This window comes from Poeciliopsis prolifica, unplaced genomic scaffold, assembly GCF_027474105.1.
Source record: "Poeciliopsis prolifica strain line A6 unplaced genomic scaffold, Auburn_PproV2 SCAFFOLD011, whole genome shotgun sequence".
NCBI lineage: Eukaryota > Metazoa > Chordata > Actinopteri > Cyprinodontiformes > Poeciliidae > Poeciliopsis > Poeciliopsis prolifica.
The window spans coordinates 6,823,441-6,848,493 of record NW_026562386.1 but is presented as its reverse complement, the minus strand read 5'-3'; the positions used below and the strand labels follow the sequence as shown (position 1 = coordinate 6,848,493).

Below are 25,053 nucleotides of genomic sequence, written 5' to 3'. Positions count from 1 at the left end.
TGACAAGGGCAGTTTAATGTTCTATTTAATCTTTTGGAGGCAATAGGCCTGTATTTCCCACAAAGACCACAGAAATTCAATCTGAGGACTGAGAATGTGAAACAGACCTGAAAATAAAGAGCTAACGCTGAACTTTTGCTACTTCACTAGACAATCAAACACACCGAGTTTAAAATATATGTGAATTTATACAAATTGTGTATAAAAATGTACATAGTTAAAAAGCTGCAGAGAAATAGCACATTTATGTTCCTTTCAGGTATAAAAGTTACTAAAGAAATTGTACCAGCACAGATACAGAGCGGCTGTCTTACTTTTTGTACACAAAGTAAAACTTTGTGTACAAATTTTTTTTACATGATCTACATCTAAAAATATATAATTTCTAACGTTTTTGTTTAAAAAAGACAAAAAAAAGAAAGTCTGAAAAACATGCATCTAAAAAGACTACATAAAAAGTTTGCCAAAAATGGGCTTACATTGCACACAAATGATTGTGTCTTCCCTGTTTCCACCTTTTTGTTTTGCATTCATCCACACAGGAAGTTTGCTCACCCTGATAACACACAGCAAAAAGTGTCTGAAATGTCTTTGTGTTTCAAAAGCTTCACTATCTTTGAACTAAAATATGTGCTTAACACAGATCTGTAAATGGAGAAAACTTAAATTTCTTCACCAAGGCATCAAGTGATGGATCTAAGCTGAACCAAGAACAAAATGTAAAACCTTCTGTTTCCTCTCATCAAGTGATCAAACAAGTTTCCCAGATAAGCAAGTAAATAATCAATGTCCTGCCGTGAGCGGTTAAAAGAAGAAAAAAAACAAAAAACATAACAAAACAACAAAAAAAACACCCCACTGAATTTCTTGCGACTCTGACTCTTTGCAGCTCCTTTTGACCATTTGTTTCAGTCAGATATGTTTTCCAGTCAGGAAGAATAGCGGCCGGTCCTCTTTGGCGTTGGCAGTCTGGAACTCGTCGCTGAGCCTGAACCTCCACTGCTCCTCCAGCTCCAGCCTGCCCACAGTCTGCCTCAGTGAGCTGCGATCTGCACTGATTACACACAGGGTTGCACCTACACAGAGGCAGGCAACAGGGACAGACATTGTGAAGATGAGAGAAGTCCTTTTGTTTTTTTAATAGGTCGCAGGCAGGAAGCATGAAGAACGAATCTACACAGAGTTCATGTCCTATGTTGAATTTATTTTTGAAAGGTAAGTATGATATTTTGTACAGGCCACGATCACAGAGGGACATTCTGACATTAAAAGCGATACCTTAGATTTGATTCACACTACGATCTGCTGAGTGTTTTTGTTTGTAAAATGTATTTTTTCCTATGGGCCACTGCCAACATTGCAGCACTTTCCAGTATGTTTGTGGTCTGCTGCTGTACCTTTGAGAAAGGTGAACTTCTTGAGGAACCCAGAGGTCACAAATGTGTCAGGAAAACAGAGAAGAAGCCCACTGAACAGCAGACCAGCAGTGCTGATGTTGATACAGTGAGGTCTGGAACTGACAAAACACACTGTCACCTGTGGAAGGAGAGCAATTTGTTTACATTTGTTCAACTACGGCACAATTTGTGGCTGAAATCACATGCAAACACTATCAAGAGAAACAAAGCGTCAGACATTAAACCAGGCTAAACTTTTTCTGATTTGGGTCAGCTATAGGACTGACAAAATTATTGCCATTTGTTAAATGTTTTTCATTTTAGAAATTTATATCCATTTTCTTGATTTTTGGTAGAATTGGCTTTGTTATTGCACTCTAAAATATTAACTTTTTTATTCTTAAGACACAGTAATCTTGTTCATTTGGAATGCCTATTTGTGCCAAAATTTTTACTTCCTCAACGCCATCTTGAGATGTTATTTTTCTGTTTCCACATAATGTCCCTGTCCGTGTGTTTGAGGTGTTGCTTTAAGATATATCTATACATTTGGATTTTCCCCACATTGCTTAAAATTATAGTAGTGTATATAAAAAAGAAAGCTATACCATTTTTTTTTTTTTACAAGTCATCTTCGTCATTATTCTGGTATTTAATGTCAGACAGTGACAGGTTATTATTATGTGTGTGGATGGGTGGGTGAGTGTTTTTATACCTCAGGTCCCAGGTTGAGGTAACAATCCACCGACAGAACAGGGTGAGTGTAGTTCTTGGTGCTAAGAGGAAACAGTTTCTGGCTGGTGTGTTGGAGGTATTTTTCCAGGAGAAGCTGAGCTGGTGAGGCCAGGAAGAGATGCTTGCTGTCTGGGGCACAGATGTACTGTGAGGGCCCCACTGAGGTGGAAGCGTCTGTCATCTGAATAAGAACAGACAGTTGATGATGTTATTTAACCAGGAAGTTACAAAAACATCCTAAAACTAAACCAGGATCAGTTATTGCCAGTGTTTATGATTTTTTATGACTTTTTAATTGTGTTTGATTGTGTTCTAGAACAACTAGTGGCTCAGTTTGATTTATGTATCAGTGTCTACCTTGGTCTTGATAATGAATGTCCGGTAACCTCCAATGGCAATCTGCTTTTTCATCATGCTGAAGTTGTTGAACCTGCAGACCAGGAGCCCGGCGCTGTGCAGCCTCAGGGTGAAGTCCACATCGTGACAGGTGAAGCGGTTCTGGTCGTATTGGACGTTCTGACTCCGGTCGACATTGAGGAGGAGGAAGTCATGAACATGACCTCTGGAGAACGGCTCCCACTGTTTGATACCTGATTCAACAGCAAAGCATTGCAGGATGAAATTAATGCAACATGCTGCTTTAATGTTGCAAATCAAATAAAATAAAATGTTGATTTGAGTTAAAGTGGTTAAAAATTAATGAAAGATAATGAAAATATTTAGGGTTTTTTTTTTTTGGGGCTTGGTATAATATTCTAATCTTAAATGCATTTTCATTAGATGTAAGTAAATTATCATAATTAACAAAAATTAAAACTTGAAACATCCATCTATTAATATGTATAATGCCATTCAAATGTTTACAAAATGTTAATATGCGAGATTGTGGCCAGGGCTAATTTTCATCTACAGTCCCTTGGTTGGGAAAGCCAATAACAAAACAACAACAGTAAAATACTTGAATTTAAAAAAGTTAAGAACAACATAACTACTGCTATGATGTAGTCAGGAAAATTAACAAAGCCACAATTTTCTGAATCAAAACTGATGAAAGATGTATAGTTATATAAACTAATAATGTGTTTAATTTAATTAGTTGCTGCAAACAGCCAGGCTTCCTTGAACAGTTAAAAACATACAATTAGATGCATATAAAATTTGGCTATAATGTACTGAAGTTACATTATATATTGTATTTGACTAATTGTTACTACATCTGATTAAGTGTTCAAGTTGGATTTATGCGAGTAAGTATAGATTTTATTCATTTGTGGATGTGAAGTGAACTTATTTGTCAAAGGATCATCAAATAACATCTGCTGTACATTTTTAATAAATAAACTCAAATGAAGAAATCTATAAGGTTTTGGAGGGTTTTTTTTTGGTTTAAAAGGTATTTTTGGTAATCATTTTGTTATTCAACCTGAAACTTTCTGTTCTCACCTGTTATTCCTCGGCTGTTCCACTTCCTTATACCACACAGGCCAAACTGGGCAAGGTCTGGGCAGGCCTCCATGTGCTGCAAGACTTGTTTTAGCGACACAGCATGTTCAGCGGGACAACTACGAGAACAACAAAAAGTAAACATGGACGGTGTTAAACCCAGCAGTTTTTCCATGAGATCTTCTTTCTCAAACAACAGCATACGCTTTTCTTTCACCTCAGTTTATCGTTGTCCACTGCGTTCCACATGACACAGGAGTCATCAGCAAGGATGATGAAGGGCCAGACATCAACCGATGGGCTACCTCCTTCCACCCGCCGACTGCGCTCCAACTCCAAGTTGTGATAAGAAAGCTCCTTTATCAGAAAGTGAGCAGCACCTGAACATACATCAAGACATGATCATAAAAGTGATTTCATCGGAAAAAATATGTGAAATGCAAACAAAAACGATAACTACGAAACAAAGAATAACGGAGTTAATCAGTGCTACATACCGATACCCGCTCCATTGAAGACAGTGGGCAGCACCAGCATGATGTGGTTGGGCCAGTACTTCTTGTAGACAGCCATCTCATACTCTTTAACTACAAGGATGTGTAGATGTGAGGCTCCGTCCATCGCATGGTACAGGTTGAAGAGACCGTGCTCGTGGCGACCGGTGGTTGGGGTGAAGATTGGACTCTTAATGCAGTCTGGACTCTGCAAAAGTACAAGAAAATGGTAAAATGCAGGCATTTTTGTCATTTTATTAATTCAAGATAACACTATGTGATTTCTGGCAAAACATGAATTGACTGTGCTTTTGTATATTTACTCAAAGATTTAACAATTGCACCACCTCGTGGACAAATATTGCAACTGCAACTAATCCTTGAAGAACGTCACCTTAAATTATTTCTCTTTATTAAAACCACAACATGATAAATGTTTTATATGTGAAACTTTTGAAATGAAATCTAAGGAAAATATTCAACAATCGGATGGAATCGGCACTGACAAATTCTGTAGAAAAATGTCACATACCCAGTCAGAAGTGAGAGGCAGCCGCATGCTCTCCAGCTGGCCTCCTGGCTGGCTGAAACTGAAGTAATGTTCCTTAGACTTTGGGATGATGAAATAGAGCTGGATGTCTTCTCCGAGCAGAAGATGGGTGAAGGTGAAGGCATGCAGCGTTGACTCATACATCTGGAATTTGATTAGAGATAGCTCCAATTTATAATTTAGAGGTAGCTTGAATGTTATTTCTCACACCGTGTTTTATCATTTTGTGTGTAAGTAGGTGTGTAACTTGCAGACCTGGTATCTGGGGTTAAAGCCCAGGTACTGATGACACTGCTCACAGTGATGATAGGTGTTGTACGCTGCGTACTTGGACAGCTTTATCCGAGATGTCCGTCTGCGCAGGTACACGTCCTCCTGGCGGACAGGGTTTCCTTAGCAACACAACAGGGGAGAGAGGATGGAATAATATTACAAGATGACTAATTGAACACCTGGACTACTTTTGGAAATTAAAAAAATAAACTGCAAAGAGAAAGACTTTACTTGCAAACTTCATACCATCAGCTCGTGGTTTAAATCCAGGACAGTATACAATGCTGATGTCATCATACTTTGGGTCATGGATGGTGTAGTCGAAGGGCATCGTCTTCATAACTTCAGTGTTTGGCCATGGAGCATTGGGTGGGTGGTACTGCACACCTTCTACCTCGGCTGCTGAAAATGTAATACACTTTTTAATGCACATTTCTTATGAGTTACAGAACTAAGAGCTTAACATAATGACAACATGTCTTGACAAATGAAGGTATGATTACATGATGTGTACATTAGAATTTGAAGATGAAAAGTTTTTATATAGCGATGTGAGTGAGAACTTACTGCAGTGGATGTCCTCTTCATCATAGATATCCACCTCCATTAGCCTGATCAGCATGCGAGACAGGAGGCCCAGAAAATGAAGATATGCCCCCGTTTTCCCCACCTGGCCATGAAAACAATCAATAAGACGTCTGAATAGAAGAAAACTAATAAAATGAATGGAAGAAAGACAACCAGACTGACACTACCTGTGGGGGACCACTAAGCAACAGCCTACGTGGGTGAAAATTGTCAGTTCGTCCTTCAGTGCGATTGCTGCTGTCCATGTGGTAGGACCGAGGGACCGTCCACTGACGGTAATAGAGCGACTGCTCTGTGCATGTCATCATTTTGCTCAGCAGAGGTCTGAGAAAAAAAACAATAAAAACTGATTTCAAAATGAAGGCCATTTTGATTTCATCTACACTCTCCACTATGTTTACAGTTGTTTCCACCGTTTCCACACTGCTGCTGATTGTACATCTTATAGGATTGTGCAAATCAACTTATAGCTGATGGCTCTTACAGCTTTCTTCTTTGATTGTTTGCTTTTTGTAAAATAGTGGAGTTTCTTAATTTCAGGAAGAAAATAAAATACAGTGCCTTAGAAATTTTTTTTTAGTTTATTTCTAAGGATAGCTAAGTAATAACTGAACTCCACCTGTGTGTAATTTAATCTCAGTATAAATTCAGCTGTTCTATGAAGGCCTCAGAGGTTTGTTAGAGAACTTTACAGAAGAAACTACAACACAAAGACCAAGAAACACAAAAGGCATGACAGAATTAAAGTTTTAAAGCATGAAACATTGTTCATCCACTGAACCTAGAAAAGACATGTAGTCATGCAGTTGCGTTCACTTTTCAATATGCACAACCTTTTCAATAAAGATATTAGAGATTGTAGTTTCAGGAGTAGTGTATCCTTAACATTTATCCTAAACACATTGCATTAGGACAATGCTACAAATAACCAACAAATCAATTTTAATATAGAGAAATAAGAGTTTCTGTTACCTAAAACTGCTTGCCCAAGCAACAGATATGTGTGGCAAGAATGAAGTACACCGAGGAAGGCCACTGCTGTCACTGGCAGTGATAATGTCATAGAGAGCACGGGGGAGGAGGACAGACGGGGGACGACTCAGTCCTCTGGCCCAGGAGCAGCTCAGATTAGGAGAGGAGGCCCGTGGAGATGAGGAGTCCGAGGATGCAGATTTGGAGGGAATTTGAGGTTGAGAAACAAGCTGCTGCTGAGTGGCTGTTTGATTGTAGGACTGGACATTTGTTTGAGATGCTGGCTGACTTTGACCTTGGAGCTGCGCCTGCTGCTGGGAAATCAGCTGGACCTGAGGATAACCCTGAACTTGGAGTTGGCTTTGGAAGTTGGAGGTAATTTGAAAATATGACTGAGAGGAGGTATGGGGCTGCAGCTGAACCTGGGCTTTTGAGGGAGACTGTACGTTGTCCAGGGTTTCTTTTGGAACATTTGGAGAGGTGGTAATTCGAGATGGGAGGGGGTCTACAGTTTTACTATCAGGGCCTGGCTGGATAGACTGAGAGGTTTGTAAAGGAGAGTCTCCTGGAAATGACCCCAAATGACAAGAGAGGGTTTTAAATTCATAAAGAATTCAAGTCATTTGCAAACTTTGACTGATTTAAATTCTCATCATACCGTTCTCCTGTCCCTCCTCTTCTTCATTGTCAGTGCTGCTGAGTTTCTCAGCATCGCTTTCGATCAAGTCACTTCCTGGTCCAGGGTTGTGTGGTGGCCGTGACTCTGCTTTCACCAGGTAAGCAGCGAGTCCCAACTCCTGTTCCAGAGTGGTCCGCTGAAGGTATGAGCAGCTTATCACTCGGAGGTCGCAATACTTCAATGACCTTGTACAAAAAAATAAGACAAATTTATCTGCTTGTGGCATTTATTGAAACGTACTAATTTTCCTCAGAAACGAATCTAAAGTCGGCAGTCGAAGATCAGTGAGTACCTCGGTAATGATTCTCCAAGCGGTTCGGCTCCTGACAAGATCAGGATGCACGGCAGAGCCTCCAGCTCTAAGTAGGTATGAGGAACCCATTCAGCATCCTGGATCTTTAACCAAATCTGTGGTGTATTAACACACATATCTGTATATATTGTTTACAGTATGATAATGCTTTGCATTTCTAATAACATTTGTGTCAAACCGATTCCTATCAACAACCAACACCGTACCTTAATCTGATCAGTGAAACTCTGTCCAATCGTCAAAGCTTGACCAGGATTCCCCAGAATGATTTCAAAACTGTCCTCCATACCCAGCTGCCTCCTCACTCTGGACAGCCGTCGGTGGGCCCAAGCTGCTAGAGCCAGAGAGGGGATCCGCAGCAGGACCATGTGACCATGCCGGGTGGGACACTGCTGAACGGCAGTGAGCAGAGACTGTACAATTTCCATGGTTTCCACAGAGGTGTGTTTGTGGAGGTTGTGAGAGCTGCTGATCTTGCCAGATGCAGCCATCAGAGCAACACAGTATTGTTGGACTAATACCGTAGTCCGTATGACAGCACTGTGAAGTTTGGGAAATCTGAAAATACCAAGAAGAAACAGTGAACTTCTACTATGACTTGGTTTTAAACTTTATTAAGGAGTTTAGCTGATTAAGGATGGTGTATGTGGGTGTTGAACCTTTCTTCGAGGGTTGATGTCATGCTCTCAAAGGAGGAATCATATCGCATCAGTGGGAGGCTGCTTCCTGAGCGGGTCGACTCTAAAAGCTCTGACACACCAAAGTACCGTGTCCTCTCATGATACAGGTCCACATCCTATGAAGTCACAGCTGACATTAAGACTAACAACCAGACCACTGTCTCACCAAATGTCCATCCCAAACAGAGCTTAGACTCACATTGCTGAATGCAGACGGCCAGTGAATCTCGTTGTAAGGGCTGATGCGGGTGCACTGTGTTTGCAAAGCAAAGGGGAATGAGGTGACGTGCAGAATCAAGATGTTTGTGGCGTCTTTCACCTGCCGGGAGTTTAACAATCGATCCACAAGACCCAGACTGCTGTCTGTGCTGCTGTAAAATGTGCTGATTGGGACAGGAGTCACATGAATACAATGAATGACCTCATCTTTGTTGCATTATTTCATTGATTTAAGCTTTCCTAATCCAAACCTGCTAATATCCCAATGTGCATGGTCATGAACCAAGATGTAGAGGGTGTAGGAGTTGCTCTGTGCTTCCTGGAGAAGCTTGTCAATTCGTGACTGAGCGCTCTGATCCATCTTCACCACATAGCGCTCTGCCTCTCTCTGAGATGCAAATTCCTGCTCTGAACTCCCAAGCTCCTGAAGAACACCTAGAAAATACAAAGAAATTAATAATTTAAATCAGTAATAATATATAAAAAAATTAAAAACACTTCCTCTTAGCTTGTGACTAGTATTAAACCAAAACATTGTCTGATACATACAGGTTTAAACACAAAGACTACAAACCAGAGCTCCAGAGGTGAAGAACAGTCTGCTGAAATGAGACCTCAGAAGGCGGGACAAGGATGAGGAAGCTGACCCTGTTAAAGGAACCGAGGTCCAGATTCTGTGTGCTGGAGTCTGCAATGGCGCAAACATGGGACAGCAGCTTTCTAGCCACCGCCAGCTGTATGGGACGGACCTCACGCCACTCGACTCTGTATTCTGCAAGCACAAAGATGGACACTGAGGTTAGAACATACAAAATGTAGATAAAGTTGACATTGTAACAGAAATTTGAAACTCTAAATTTTTAAATAAAACTTGATTTTTCAATGGTTGCTTGTTTGAAGAGAAAATCATATCTAAGGTTTTTTTCTAAGGCCCGTTCTGAATTGGACAGCCTTCAAAAAGAATTAAATTTATTCAAGGACGTGAACATTAATGCAAGTGCCACTATAAATGGTTACCACTCGATCCCAAAGAGCCTTCTTCTTACCTAAACAAGGGGTTTTGGGGCTTGAAGCTGTCTCCTTCGGGCTGGGCGTATCTTTTAAACTGGATGTTTGTGAATCTTTTGGACTAGGTCTGTCTTTGGGGCTATTTGTGGCTTTAGGAGTTTTCTCTTCAGCTAACGTCTGACTACTGGATGGGGGTGATGCTTCGTGCTCCACACTGGCACTGTCCAGAAGGAAATCCATATTACCATCTGAGAAACAGAAAGCCACATAAATATTTGAGAAAATTCTGACAATATTTTCAAAAGCAAATGAACAAGCCAAAGATAGAGACTTACCTTGTCCGAGGGAATTGCAATAGTGGATAAGTTCCTGGGCAGCCCCAGTGTGGAGTTGGTGGCTGATTTCCTTCAGTCCCTCATTGGGAGAAAACATGCTCTCTGCCAAGGCACGACACTGATGCTTCCCTGAAACAGATCCACAGATGAATTCAATCTCCTGTCCACTTTTACCATGGCATCACTATTTTTTTTTACATCACAACTCTCACCTGTCACCACCACACAGGACTGAGTTTCTTGTCCCGGTGACGTGACAATGATGACGACATAGTTTGTGTTTTCAAGCCGTCCAGCCACCAACCTACTGAACATTTGAAGAAGCCCCTGAGCCAAGGATTTAACATCTTCCCCCAACACCACCACACCATCCCCACAGGACGAGGCAGCGAGCTGGGCGAGCCAGGGAAGCTGACTGGGGGTGAGGGGCTGCTGACTTTGAGGAGGTAAAGAGAGATGCTGGGGGAGCCCAGGCAAGCTAGCGGGCACCTGAGGATGATCAAATTTAATCAATTATTGATGTATTTTATTTTATCAGTGTTGCTTATGTAAATTTGATTTTAAAAAATCACAATGCTGACACTTTTCTTGCAACATCTGACCTCTATGCCGTAGTGTCTCCCTTGGCTTCCTTGTGTTTGTGACTGCTGAAACTGTCTGATCTCACTGAGGTGAGATTCCCTCCATGACCTCATGAATATCTGCTCCAAGTCCTCAATGAGGGGTACCTGCTCAGTGCCTGAGAGGGAAAAAAGCTGCAGTCATACTCTGTATGATCTTAACATTTATGATGGTATATAAAAAATATGTTGCACAGGTTTATGACTGAAGAAAGGAAGAGCAATAAATAATGCAACAAAAATGAAATGTTGTACCCTTTGAAAAATGTAAGTGGCTGTTTTGTATGGGTCATGTGTATTGGGATGAAAGGAACAACAAATCCATTGTTGTTCTGCATCAGGTTTGAATATGTTACTTTGCTAGCATCTTGGACTTAAACTTTATTTATTTACTTATATATCTTTATGGGTTGTATTAGTTCTCCCCACTGATTAGTGGCTATTAGCTGAAATAAATCAACAACAGGACAAACTGCTATGAGTTAAACAGTTGAGCGCATGGAGGTGAGTGAATCTTACACTGTGCAGACTGAGCGTGTGCATGACACACAATGAGGTTATGCAATACTATAAGAAGGATATTGCTTCAACACTTAAATGTTATGGCAATGGAGGTTGTGTGCAGTATATATATGATGTTAAAGAAAAGCAAAACCATAACCAACAATGTAATAGCTGTATTTAAAAAGTCAAATTACTGTAGCTCATGGTTTGAAGATTACATTGTGTTCAAAAGCCTTTTGCACAAACCTAGCTGAACGAGGTAGTAAACGGTGAGCAGAATCTGCATCTCAGCAGAGAGAGGTTGAATAGGTGATGGGCCATAATGTTGGTAAACCCTGGGGAGTGTTTGTGAGCTCAGGTAACAACTCTGCAGGAGAGAACTGATGAGTACGTCACTTGTGTTTCCTGTGAGTTGAGGAAGAGGGCCATGACCTGGAGAAATAGGAAATGTACAGAAGAAAAAATAGCATAGGAGTAAATGGGAATGAGTTGAACAATGTCAGTTTTGGGATTTTAGCAGTTTGTTAAAGTCATTTGTCCTTTTCATATTTCATATTCCAGCAAGACATACTCGAAGTTGCAGCTGTCGTGACACAAAACGGTGAAAAGCACTAAGCCTTGATATCTGTGAAGAATACACTCACATATAATGTGCCATTGGCCCCGGGTGAGACAGAGCAAGACAGATTTTAAATTCCTAAAATCACTGAATGGGTTGGAACAAAAAAGTCAAATGGTAGACCCCTCACAAAATTGCTGAGCTTAGAGATCCAGTGTGAAGATACAACTAGATCTCCAATCAAAATAAATGAATAAAAGCCATCTGAGAAATGTGTTAACAAAAAATATAAAAGGGCCCTCATCCTTTTATATTTTGATCTTGTGCAAATGAGCACCAGAATGAAGAAATCTTTACTCCATCAAGAGAAAAAATATATTCTCATGGTCCTGATGGCTTCCATTGTTGTTGACATAACAGGGAGATTTCTTTAGAGTAGTTCCACAATAAAGCTTTTTGCATTAATGAAACAGTGGAGCTCGGTCTGGTGAAGCTGAATTAGACCTCAAGTGGTTTTGAAGAGATGTTTCAGCAGGAATCCCACCCAAGTGGCGATCACACAGTCTTTCAACGGGAAATGCTGCAGTTTACAATGCCTGTTTAACAAAGATATTTTCCATCCTGCATGTTTCCCTGATATAAACCAGAGTGAAAACATTTTTGGACAGATGCCAAGGGAGGTTTATAAAAACAGATGTCAGTTCCAGACAATAGATCACATCACATTACAACAATCCCAGAAGTGTTCTGGCAAGACTCACATCTAGAAAGCCTAAAATAATAAAACAAAAGCAGTGAAGCTACTTATCAAAAGTCTTTTTGTTGGTACTTTTAGTTTTGTTTTGGGTTGTGTGTCTAACGGTCTTACACTTGGCTGATGAATGGCTTGTTTGAGTTTTGGTTTTCTATTTTTATTTATTTTTTCTACCTCCCATCTCTTTTTCATGTTTAACAATCCAGAAGCCAGAAATAAAAATGGTTGTAACCTTTTTTCCAATTCTTAGCATGTTGATAAATTAGCAAGAAGACTGTAACACTGCAGAACTCCTTTTCTGTCAAATCTTTTGGACCATTTTTAGCACCAATGTAAATTTTTGAAAACAAGGTACTCTAGCAAGAACATTCCAGTACATGACAATTGAAGAATAAATTTCTATATAGACTTAGTTACAAGCATGGTGACAAAATCACAGATTTTATCAGAAAAATACAAGGTTCACATAATCATGTGCTGAAATATATACACATACATAAATAAACTGCCACTACACTAACAACAGTCAGACAAAAATGTACAGTAAATGAGTTCAGAAAGGATTTCTGAAGCCTGTTCATTTAAAAAATTTTGCCAAAAATGAGGAATTATTGGAAACAAAATTGTAGAACAGAATAGAAGAAAAATATTGACAGAAGAAACTTAAAAGATGATTTGTGTTAGGCATTTCTCAATATATATGAAGATGATTTAGCCACACGGGGTGCTGGAAATTCTTCCGACTTTCAAATGACACACATAGCTGACCCTCTCACCTTTAAATATGACAGGCTGCAGTCTGCAGGTGTGTAGCAGCTGATCAGGCACCGCTACAGATACTTCAGGGGGCGAAAGTTGACTTGCTGAACCTCGTGATGAACTCTGTACGGCTGTAGTCTCTGGCACAAAAGGGAAACAAACACAGATAGGTATTTACGTTTAGCACTCAGTTCCAATAAGGCTAATTAGCTTGATAACAAAAACACACAGTGCCTCCAAAAACCTATTTGTACCTGATCTTGCTCCATTGGTGATGACAGAAGTCACTGATAATGTTGATAAAGTTAATGACGATTGTGCAGACTTCCCAGCACTCTCTGTCAAACTACTGGCGGAAGAATCAGGTGACCAGCCTTTGTGTCTCTTTTTTGGGGGACCAGCATTTGTCGGTGGAACTGTCAGGTTAAAAAAAAGAAAATACAGAATACGTTTAAATTAAGTTTTTTGTCCTATCTTGAGTTTTATTCCAGTGTTTTAGAGCAAATTATTTGTAATTTTTCAATCAGTTCTCTCTGAGAGCGACAAACTAAGGGACACAGGAGTCACTTTTCTCAACCCAACACCTCACAAATTAACACATTTACTACAAGATGACAGGGAGACTTTTGTAGATACTGTAATGCAAAACAGTTGTATTTTAGTCATGCATTTATCTGTCTTTTCTTCTCAAGTACCTGTTAAAATGCTGTAATAATGGAAACACATAAAAGATGCGCTTGTTAAAAGGGCAATGAAAAAAAAAACACCACCACCAGGAAGGAAGTGTTTCATTCAGATATAATGCAGGGTGAAAAAGATGAGACAGAGAGAGCGGGAATTTTACAACCTGGGTTTATGGAGGAGGCAGAGCGAGAGACAGGGAGTGAGAAGGACAGAGAGGCAAACAGAGGAGAAAAGAGAGGTAGATGTTTAGTGCTCTGATGACTGCCAAATCAAAGCAGGGAAAACAAAGGACCCTCCTCCCTCACCCTGACATAAAAAGTAGCTAGTGGGCTCCTGTGAAGCAGACGGATAGAAAGGGGAGGGACTTCAAGACAACTTCTTGTTTGTATAAAAACAAGAAGTTGTGTTACAAAAGCAGACATTGCCTGCATGGATTCTAAGTAGAATCATGTATGCCGTTCGGGGAAATTACACTAATGTCATACAAAAAACCCGTTAAGGGGAATCTGTACCAGTAACTGATGGTCTCCCAGGTCCCGACTGATTTAAAGATGGCAGGGCAATGGCGGAAGCTGCTGTGTGGTTTCCATTTATCAGGGTGGTGGAGACATCAGCTGTCTGAGGCTCCACGTGTGATCCTTAAAAAAAGACAAAAAAAAAAAAAAAAAGACGACAAAGATTTATTAGAGACAATTATGTTTTAGAAGACAATGAAATGATCAGAATCAATAATATGTCTTTGTGTGATTTTTAACCTGTGGCACCGCCTGGTGTGTGTGACGAGTGAGCCAAAGCCGGGTTCGATGGCCGTTCATCTAATGTCAGGTGGCCCTCTGAGAGACTGGCTCTGATCTGTCTTATCCTGATATCTGAAAGACATGTCAAACTGGGTGTCTATGGAGACAAATTGAATGTCTTTTACATTAATGAAAGATATTAGAGAGTGTGTATACCTGTGAGAAGGAGCGCAAACTTTGAAGTACGAGGGTTTGAACACCAGAAACAAAACTCTGACCAATCACAAAAGTTAAGCACATAAGACAATAAGAGACTAGCTGGACTAAATAAAGCCTTGTCATGAAGATGACTAAAGCCAAAAATAGCTAAATCCACTTCAGTACTAAAGACACATTCGCATACCATCTTTGTAATGGTATGTGAAACTTATCAGCAGGATTCACCTAACATCCTGAGGAAATGTCCAGAAGACCAAAGGATGAGTTTTGTGCAAGCACTGCAGCAAATTCTCCTAACTCTGAGTATGAAAGTTGTTGCATCACCCTGTTATATTCTGAAATGCACACAGGTTCATATTCACTCATTGTGTGTGCAAATAATCTAAGTCTGGAAAAGGCATAAACAAAAAAGCCAAAATCAAAAAGCCTCATTGCATAATTTTCAGAACATATTATACATAATGTTTTGCCTTTGGGTGCTCTAAGCTGGGGTTCCACTTTGTATTCTTCTTCTGATTTCGAGATCTATCAACTAGTCTGAAATTCCAGAATAAGATTAGAGGATACAACAGGAAGTGACTGGTGTCACACATGGAAGGAATTCAGGGCTGATGAAATGTTTTCAGTGAACGCTGCTTTTGCTTGAATCTGCAAGAACCGTCAATTTTTTCTCTCAGTTTTTCTATGGAGATAAATCTTGTTAACACAAATAGTAGATTTTTGTGTTAACAAAAATCCAAACAATTGGATACAGCTTAATCTGATTGTTCTTTTTGGAGGGGCAAAGTGAAGAAAAAAATAAAATAAAACAGGACTCCAGACACTTGCCAATAATGTCAGCCGTATGCAGAGGATTCACCTCTGGTTTTGTTTGTATTTTGGGTTGTTAGACCAGCGTTAGTATGTAACCAAACCCTTTTCAGGAAATAAGCCTAGAATTCCTCTGTGTTAAATTCCAGCCTCTCAACACCTACACCCAAGCGAAAAAGCAGATTAGGAGAAAACCTGACATCTTTCTATAAACTCTTAACTCCAAAATCTCACACTTTCAGTTCCAAACTACTAAGTTGAAATAATTACCAAATGAGCAAAAACATCCAAAAACAGTAGGGGTAGTCCCCTTTAAGACTCTAGAGCAGTCTTTACACCTAGCCACACAACTGCTTTCTCCACCTGCTGTCCATTTTCACTGTGACCTTCAGGCTGTTTCTGTGCACACTCTAACATCTCACCTTTGACCCCCCTAAGACCGTGTCTGACCAGTCCATCTGGTCACACCCACACATTCACATCTTTGCAGTCAAAAATGCAGCTTCCTCCAAGTTAAACAGACAACCCAGATCATCCTGAACAACACAAGCATTTGGCAGGTGTTTTGCTGCCTGTGTTTAAAACAAAAACATCTCTAGTAAGAATTCGTCGCCGAGTTATAAAGTTCACAACACAGCTAAATGACTACCGGGGCTCTCCAGTGGTTAAAATCGCAGTGTTTTACTTTTGCCGTTTGCCATCTTACACATTCAATATGATGTGTATGATAGAGAAAGATCATCAAGGCAATTTCCTACTTATGTTTGATTAAATAAATTACAAAGTCTAAAAGGGTTAACAACATCTTTAGTGTGAAATTGTACAATTCCTCAAGTGGAACGTCAAAAAAATAATCTAGATTTTTTGTAAAAGCAGTAGCTCCATCTTTTACCATTTCCCCTCCAGCAAATGGGAGCACCCTTGACCAGCATGCCCTGGTTGTTGCGGTAGAGATGATACTTCAAGTGCTTCTGTTTCTTGGGCTGGGTGCTGAGCTTCAGGTTAATGTGGTTGGAAAACTCTGTGAAGTAACGGAAACCTTTCTCTCCACAGCCCAAGCAGTTTCCCGAGAAACCTGGAAGAGGATTGAGCAAACAGATCACATTATGTATAATGATCATGTGGATAATATCACCAATGCACTCAGAAGCAAAAAAAAAAAAAAAAAAAAAAAAAAAAGATTTTTGAACTGAACTTTACTTACATCTTCTAATCTTTTTAACAGAAAATCATGTCACATTGTCCCGAGAAAGTCTTCTGTCTTACCAAGCAGGGCGTTTCGACCCCGTTCATCTGGCAGGAAGCGTCGGTCCACAGCGCAAACCAGCAGGTTGTCAGGGAGGGAGGGGGATTTCACCCCAACTGGCATGAACCCAGGAGGAACATCCAAGTTCTCTGACGCAAGCGAGGACAAACGCAAATCTTTGCCAGCCTGACAGAAGCCTGTTAGGAGGACAAGGAAATAAATGTTTTCACTAAATCTTCATGAGATTAGCCATTTTAACCACACAAATACTTTTATCAAGTATGTGTCCACTTACACATTTCTTTTGTTTTTGTTTATTTGTCTTCATGTTTGAGATCACTAACTTATTTTATATCAGGAAAAATAATCAGCATGTGCCTTTGAAAACTGGAAATGAGTCTTTTTTATTGCTGTGGATCGATTTTGGATCACTTTTTAAAATAATTTTCATTGTGTCCCATTAATTGACAACGCTGACATTTTAAAGTAAAATCCCCATTTGGCACACTTTGACCAGATTAAAAACACTTCTGTCGTAAATTGCTGAAAAAGTGCTGTTCTGTATTTCCACATATATAAACTTGTACATGCCATCTGTGGTGCAGCATCCCTCAGGTGGAGGTTTCATCTGATAGGGTATCGGTGGGCTGTTGGACTCAGAGCCATCTTCATCCTCTTCGTCATCATTGAATGTTCGACCTAGTTAGAATACGAAAACATTTCACGGAAAATTGACATACGACAGTAAAAAGTTTCAATGATGATTAAAACAAATGTTTTAGACTTAAGGCTAACGATGGTGAATATCCTGAACCTGGACTCGCTGCTGCTTCACCTGAATATTTCTTCAACCCACCATCCTGCATAAACAGCTGCTCTGTCTCAAGATACAGCTGTGAGAAGACAGGCCGAGGCACCACAGTGTTTGACCTCAGGGATGCCTCGATGGAGTTGTGGAGGACCTCCTCGAAGCGTGTGGACCGCAGCTGGCCTGCATAAGAGTTCCCCATCGGCGTCCTGGAAGCACACACAGCAAACCCGTACTGAACTGAAAAGTATTGTGGTTGTTTTTGTTTGCTTTAAAGTGCTCACAAAAAACTGAAAGTGAATCAAACAGGGACATAGTGTTTGGCTCCCTGTAGCTCAAACACTACCAAATCATATTATTTTTGATTTGGTAGTGTTTTCTCAGTGAAGGAAATAACACAAACTCTGAGGTTTTAATAATTCTAAAAATTGAAATCATCATATTTTATGTTTATATGTTTTAAAATCTCCCTGGCATCAATTTAAAAACGGCTTTGCTGAGTTATGTGAACAGAGTGGCAGACACATTCACACTTGTGCAAAATAATTTAACATCAAAAGCACATCTGCTCTCACTGACACACACAGTTCCAATAGGGGCTTAAAATGTGGCTGTGGGTGCAGGGCGTTTTACCAAAGAGCATAATATAAAATCAGCTGCGCTGACAGAGTCAGAACACCCTGACCTAGACACAACTCCCTCCCTCTGTTTTTCTACTTTCTCTCCAAGAGCATTTCTCTAACGCCTTCTCTCCATGGTGTAGTTCAGCCTAATCTTAAACAAATCGTTTACACAAGTAAATGTAACAAACTCAGATGGTTAAGAGGACAAATATGTCGTCGTAAACTGAAAGAATAAAACCTGACTGAGCATGAGCCTAATCCCTCTGCGTTAAACTCTGGCAGCTCCCAAGCTGGCTGACAAACTCACACAACTGACTTAAAAACCTGCCTGCACACATGACATTAATTGGCCAGGGAGCAACCTGAGGGTCAGCTTACTGCAAAGACATCGTCACACACAGTTCAAAGCACTCATAGTATGTTTTCAATAAGAAGCTGCATCTATCAATGTCCTACAATGCATTTTAAAAATAAACAGACACTAAATTATAATGTGTGGAAAACTCTCCCTCGTCATCACAGCAATAACTGCTCTTATAGTTGCTGATCAGCTTTGCTACTGGTAGCTTTGTACACCTAGGACTAGCGATGGACTCTGACCTCAACATTGAGAGCCACATAAAGACAGTTTTAAAGTCGGCCTTCTATCACCTGAAGAACATCTCCAGGATTAGAGGACTAATGTCTCAGCCAGATCTAGAGAAACTCATTCATGCGTTTATCTTTAGTCACATTGATTATTGCAACAGCGTCTTCACAGGCCTGTCCAACAAATCAATCAAACAGCTGCAGCTGATCCAGAAGCTGCTGCTCGCGTTCTCACTAAAACCAGGAAGATAGAGACATAACACCAGTTTTAAAGTCCCTCCACTGGCTCCCTGTAGCTCAAAGAATAGATTTTGAAATACTGTTGTTAGTTTACAAATCACTGAACGGTTTAGCACCACAATACATCAAAGATCTGCTGTTGTTGTATCAACCTTCCCGACCTCTCAGGTCTTCTGGTTCTGGTCTGAACCAAAACGAGGAGAAGCAGCTTTCAGCATCTATGCACCACAATTTTGGAACAAACTTCCAGAAAACTGTAAAACAGCTGTAACACTGAGTGCCTTTAAATCTCGACTAAAAGTCCACCTATTTAGAATTGTATCTGAAACGTAATCAATTACAAATTTAATGATAGAACTGGACTTAATTTCATGTTTTGATTGTTGATTCTATGTTGCATGACTTTGTGTTTGTTATGATGTAAAGCACTTTGAAATGCCTTGCTGCTGAAATGTGCTATACAAATAAAATTTGATTGATTGGTATTTTGATGATTGGTCTTTGGTAATGAGTTCCCAAGTCTTAGAGGCTGGAAAACCACCTTGCCATTTCTTAATATTTAAGTCCAGACCATTAATATTACTTAGAAAAATAAAAAAAAATGGCAATAAAAATAAAAGCTTACTTTAAAGCTACATCTAAAAAAGCTTAAATAAATAAAAGTAAGCTTTTATTTCTAAGGCTTACTTTAAAGCTACATCTGCAGGGGAATTACAATATTTTTAGGCTCATCTGTGGACAGATGAATGATCACCAATCAACCTTAATTTCTCTGATTGGTGATTGGAAGATTTCATACTGAAGAAAATTTATCGCCAAAGATAAAACTAAGAATCTGAAATTCGATGCAGTTTTTGCAGTTAGGACTTATAAAAGAGTAAAATCTTATAATTCCGAAATCTGTTTTTGGTGGATTCAAAACTACTAAGAGCCCCTATTCCCATTACTACATACATCACAGTGCTTTACTTGCAATAGAGCACAGCAATGTAGCAAATTATTATACTTCTATTTATCATACTACAAAAAAGTCAAGTCAGGTCACACCTCTAAGAAATGTCAAATTCAGCATCAGATTAGTGCATCTCTAATTGCTATTTATTCCAATACAATCTTCATTTACGTTGCTAAAGAAACCGTCAGAGTACAACATCAGTAACAGATGTCCTTGTACAATTATTTTCAACATTGACAAGTTAGTTACTGGGTCAACTATTGCGAGACTTGCAGCTTTACATTCACCTCGCACATTTAGGCTGAAGATGGTTGCAGTGACACATTCTTGACCACCTCCTGCCCCCACATTTTGAAAGGAGCAGCGCAGGCTTTTAGGGCCTTGCACCACCTTGCAGAGAGACGAAGTGATTGCGAGACAAAAAGCCCAGTCACCACCACACAGCCAGTGCTGACAGGAAGTAATCACACCTTCTACCAAAGAGGATGCTGATCATTTTACGACTGCAGACTGGAGGGGGGGTGATAAGTTGAACTGGGGGGTAGCCTAAAACCCTGAGCTTAGTCAAAGCTTTTCTTTAAAACACCATTAAATATTTGGTGAAAAATCCAGAAAATAACAAAGGAACTAATATCAATACCACTACTAATAATGCATAATATCAAATAAAATTCTTCTTGTTAATATTTCAATTAATTTGACACAAAAAAAAACCTTCAGGAAGGATTAGAATTTTTTCTGAAGTTGCTTCTTTCATCTACGTTTCAACTTGTGCTCTTGCTCCATCATGGATTCAGTATTTATGGCAGAAAACGGTATGCAGAAGAGATGACAGCAATAAGCTGCAAGTAAAACTTTTAGGGCTGCTTTGTTGATCTTTTCTCCTCCCACCTCCCCCTTCTTTCCTCTTTCCTTGACATGGAAGTGGGAGATCCTTTTATCTCCACCTCTACTTTTTTTTCCATTCGGCCTCTTTTTCACCCTAGGGAGAGAGACACTATTGTGGTGTTTTATGACCCCTTGAACCCTATTCCCATTACTACATATTCACACACACACACAGTTGCAATTACAATCCTTTAAAAAGAAATTCAAACACTATACTACCAAATACATTTTACCTAGAAACTAATACTTTAACAGATTTTTAAGGAACATTCTTTGTTTACATATTAAACTGGATGTAAGCATTATATATATATATATATAATTTTATAAATGTGTAATTTAAACTCACTTTGGAGAAAAAATATTTAATAGCACTGTGTAGTTTACACCAACGCTTAGTCTCAACTACAGTATCAGGTGAATTTCAAAACAAACACCCTGGCTCCCACACCGCAAAGATGATTTGAAGAGTTTGCAATTAGAGCTATATTTTCTTTGTTTCAAAAGTCAGCTAACGTATGCAAACACACATATATCATCTGTGCTGTGAGGGCATGGCTGAATTAGTTTGAGGGATGTCTCATGACCACAAGGTCAAAGGTGAGCCGAGATAACAATGTTTAAGTAAAGCTTTGATGTGAGCTATACTCCTTGCACAAGTGCACACAAATACACACACACGCATACACACACAAACACAGGGACTCCCCACCTCCCACCCCAGACACGCTCTCCCAGGGTCTCTAGCTAAGCGGACACAAAAGGCTTGTCTTAGGGAGGGGTGAAGGGTCACGGTGGGAGAGGTCAAATAAAGATCCCTGGCTTTTTTCTCTCTCAACCCAGCCCACATACCAGTCACACAGACACGCACATGCACACACACAAACACATAAAAAAAACATGCAGCAATACCAAGACTTTTATTTCTTTCTGTTCACTTCGACACGTGGGGTCTCCACTTACTCACATTCCCAGTATACAGCTGAGGAGATAACAGTGGACAAGATTTATGCAGTTAAACTATTACCAGAAACTGCACAGAGCTAGTTTGTGCCTCATACATGTGTTGTTCATACTGCATAGGAACACCAAGTATTCACTTAATTTTATGACAAATGAGGTAATTTAAGGAAAGGTCAGTGGGGAAAGGTCTTCACAGATTGGGAGATTCTTTCACTGTGTGTGTTTTTGTGCCTTTGTATTCGAAACAGATAAGATAATGTCGCTGAGGAATATCAAGCATCTGTTTCTGTCCTGGGTTGCAGAATTTAAACAGTGAAAAACATATCTGGCTTTACATATATTCTGACACCCACAGCATATGCAGCATCTGAGGTGGAAATTCAAATGGGAGCATCTCCAAGCAGTGACCCAGAGCAAACACTTCCATTCGCAGTTTTCTCAAAACACTGCATGGATGACCAATTTGCCAACTGATCAGACATCTCCATAGGCATCTATGCATTTATGCACTAATCCACTCTTTGTAATAGTCTGCAAATCACAGATATCTATGAAAATACTTCAGTCACTAAATCCCTACAAGTTTCTCCCACTCAGATGCTCTATTTACCTGCATGAACAGGAAAATTATTTACAATGTCAGCAGATAATACAAAATGGTCTATGCAGGTTGCAGGTTATTGTCAATCTATATTTCACACCATAAATCTGCTGCTCACTGAAAGTTTGGTGGCTGCACTGCCTATCGCTTTCCTATCTCAGAGAATGTCCTTGAGCAGATTTTGTTTCTTCTGCTCTGTTCTGCTTACATAACTTTGAGGATACTTGTATTGTCTGGATGCATAAACATCTGGCTTAATATGCGCATTGGTTTGACTTTATGCTTTTATGATGCAGAATGTCTTTAAAAATTTTCATCACGTTGTACCACCGTAGTTCTTTGAAAAATAAAACCCAAAAAATAAAAACAGCCAGATGTGTAAAATGTTAAGACAAATTTGTATCAACTTATAAACTTTAGATAGTTGTATTAAAAAGACACATCACAACGAATTTATTAAAACTTTTTAAAGCTTATTTGATGACAACGAACACAAAATAGCCTCTCTGCAACTTAAAGTCTTGTGCATTTAACATGGTGAGATAAAAAGATATAAAATATTCGTTTAAATGCAGATAAAAGCAGATCATTAGTCCATAGTAGTATTTACATCTTGTTTTTTAAACAAAGCTGGAGTAAAATCTAAGTCTTAATTAATTAACTTTAGAGTTGTATGCAACTTCACAAAGATGTTAAAACATTTCAGTACGAGGTTTTGAAAGGAGATAAAAAATAAATGAATAAAATGTCAAAAGGTAAAGAAACCGTGTGGTATTCCAAAGTACTTCACTGGTGTAACGACTTATTAAACATCAACAACAACTGAGTTTGCTAAGTGATATTTTTATTTTTTTTACCATTTCGAAGTCTTCTCCTGAAATGAATAAAGCGACACAGACACAAGATGCAGGGCGGCCTTACCTCTGCACTCCAGCGCCAGAATCCGAAAAACTACTTTTTTTCTCACAAAGCGAATGGATTGATCCCGCGTGCTGTCACCATGTCACCGGCGCGAGACCTGCAGCGGGACTGGCTTTGGTGTCGCGCGTGTCATCACCTCTGATCCGCCGCGAGGTCCCGCCCCTTTCCCCCGGAACTGTCTTCCGGTCAGTCTCCTCGGCTTGCGTGTTAAAAAGCTGTCTACCAAAAAGCCATGAAATATGAACGCAGAACAATAAATAGATGCGAAAGGAAAAAACAAAACAGATTGAAGAATCTTTGCTAAATGTGTGAAACCTTTAATATGTTTATGAGTTTCATTTGTGTTGATCTTATTCTACGGTATTAAATGTAACCATGCTATGGCGCCATTAAATCTAAGGATTAAAACTGTATTTAAGCGACTTTTCTTGTTTTTCTTTTCATCTACCCATCTCAAACGAAAAAAGAAAACTAAAAGCAAAACTTTCTGTGTCCTGCTCACATTTTCCATGGAAATGACTCAAACGCACATTGGGTATTTGAACTGCCTCACTCCCATCACATTAGTCAAAATTAAAAAGTGCCAGCGACAGCATAAACTATGAAAACAAATGGGTTACTTGTGCTTTATTCTTTATCAACTTACAAGTTCTGACTAAAAAAAATGTTTATTAAACTACTTTTATCGACTAATTATGACATCAAATGCCAAAACAGCTGTCTGTCCTGGTATCCTACAGATAAAAATCTTGGAACAAAAACTCTTTCGGAGGTTGAACCACAAAACACTTCAGACGTCCAAAAGATGTCTGTCGCCCTCTACTGGACAAAAGAATGCCTTACAGCGAGAGCCAGGGAATTAAAGAAGTCAACACCAGGACAAAATACTTTGGATGAATGGTGAGACACATTTTGTCTCACCAAATGTGATTCTGGTGAGACAAAAATCACATTTTTGTACAGAGAGGGTTTTTACAGATCAAGGTAGAATTAACAGACGCTGACTTGCTAACATTGTGCTAATAATAAACAGAAGTCATCTTTTTTGACTGCTTGGACTAATAGTCACGATTTCTTTTAAGATGTCATCAGATCAGTGAACAGTTTTCTGTTTGTGATCAGAACAACTTCCAGAAGCTCAAAGATGTGCCAAGTGTTCCTGCACCCTCTGCAAACCAACAGATGAGTTCATTTTCATGCCACACTACAACACGCTGAAGGTATAATTGGTTTCGTAATCAAAGTACTTCATCGTGGTGGACACACAACATCTGTTTTGTTCGCATCAAATATTCATTTAGATGTAAAAATGTCATGCATATACAGATTTTCAGTTAAAACATAAATGAGTTTCAGTTTGACTTTTTAACCATTTAACTTAAAGCACAAAGGGAGAAGAAGATTTGCATTAATTGCAGGTGTTGCATGTGGTGCAACCACGAAAAAGGAAATTACATGTAAAACAAAATGATACTACTAATATTTCAGATTAAAAACCTCTGATTATTTCCACAGGGCCTAACCATTTCTGACTCCAGTCCCCCTCCTAATTACGGCTTACATTTTGTCACTGGGAATCCCATACTTCATCCTTTCTGCTGTCCCAACTGGGCAGTGCCAATCTGTACAGTGGCACAGCCATGCCACGCCAACACAACATCCCCTGATGGGAGAACAGGTGTTGGACAGGGTCCAGTGGAGCAGAGAGGAGCGGGCTGCCATGATATATCAGATGAACCGGCCAGCACCAACTCCCTGGCCCGAGGGAGGGGGACCCAGCCATTTATTAAGTGAGTGAGTGTGTGTATGTGCGTGTGTGTGCGTGTGTGGGTTCTGGGGTTGGGGGTTTTGGAGGGAGCAGCAGCAGGACAACAATGAACCCTAACAA

The 25,053-nt window shown here is 39.7% G+C and overlaps 1 protein-coding gene across 1 annotated transcript; it reads right to left on the bottom strand.

The window, feature by feature from the left end:
- Window positions 1–209: 209 nt before the first annotated feature.
- On the bottom strand, window positions 210–23,226 carry greb1 (growth regulating estrogen receptor binding 1). The gene is made up of 34 exons (XM_055036777.1): window positions 23,166–23,226; window positions 17,435–17,595; window positions 17,170–17,277; window positions 16,599–16,775; window positions 16,225–16,407; window positions 14,322–14,435; window positions 14,079–14,204; window positions 13,137–13,298; window positions 12,900–13,022; window positions 11,057–11,242; window positions 10,289–10,425; window positions 9,899–10,175; window positions 9,687–9,815; window positions 9,390–9,599; window positions 8,918–9,115; window positions 8,595–8,778; window positions 8,324–8,507; window positions 8,104–8,240; window positions 7,651–8,002; window positions 7,424–7,539; window positions 7,111–7,316; window positions 6,453–7,017; window positions 5,648–5,804; window positions 5,460–5,562; window positions 5,139–5,294; window positions 4,875–5,011; window positions 4,602–4,763; window positions 4,073–4,277; window positions 3,793–3,955; window positions 3,576–3,694; window positions 2,490–2,722; window positions 2,113–2,313; window positions 1,398–1,536; window positions 210–1,076 (listed from the first exon to the last, which is right to left on the bottom strand). The coding sequence occupies exons 2-34, from the start codon at window positions 17,586–17,588 to the stop codon at window positions 913–915; spliced, it is 5,967 nt and encodes a 1,988-aa protein (XP_054892752.1). The 5' UTR covers window positions 17,589–17,595; window positions 23,166–23,226; the 3' UTR covers window positions 210–912.
- Window positions 23,227–25,053: the final 1,827 nt, after the last annotated feature.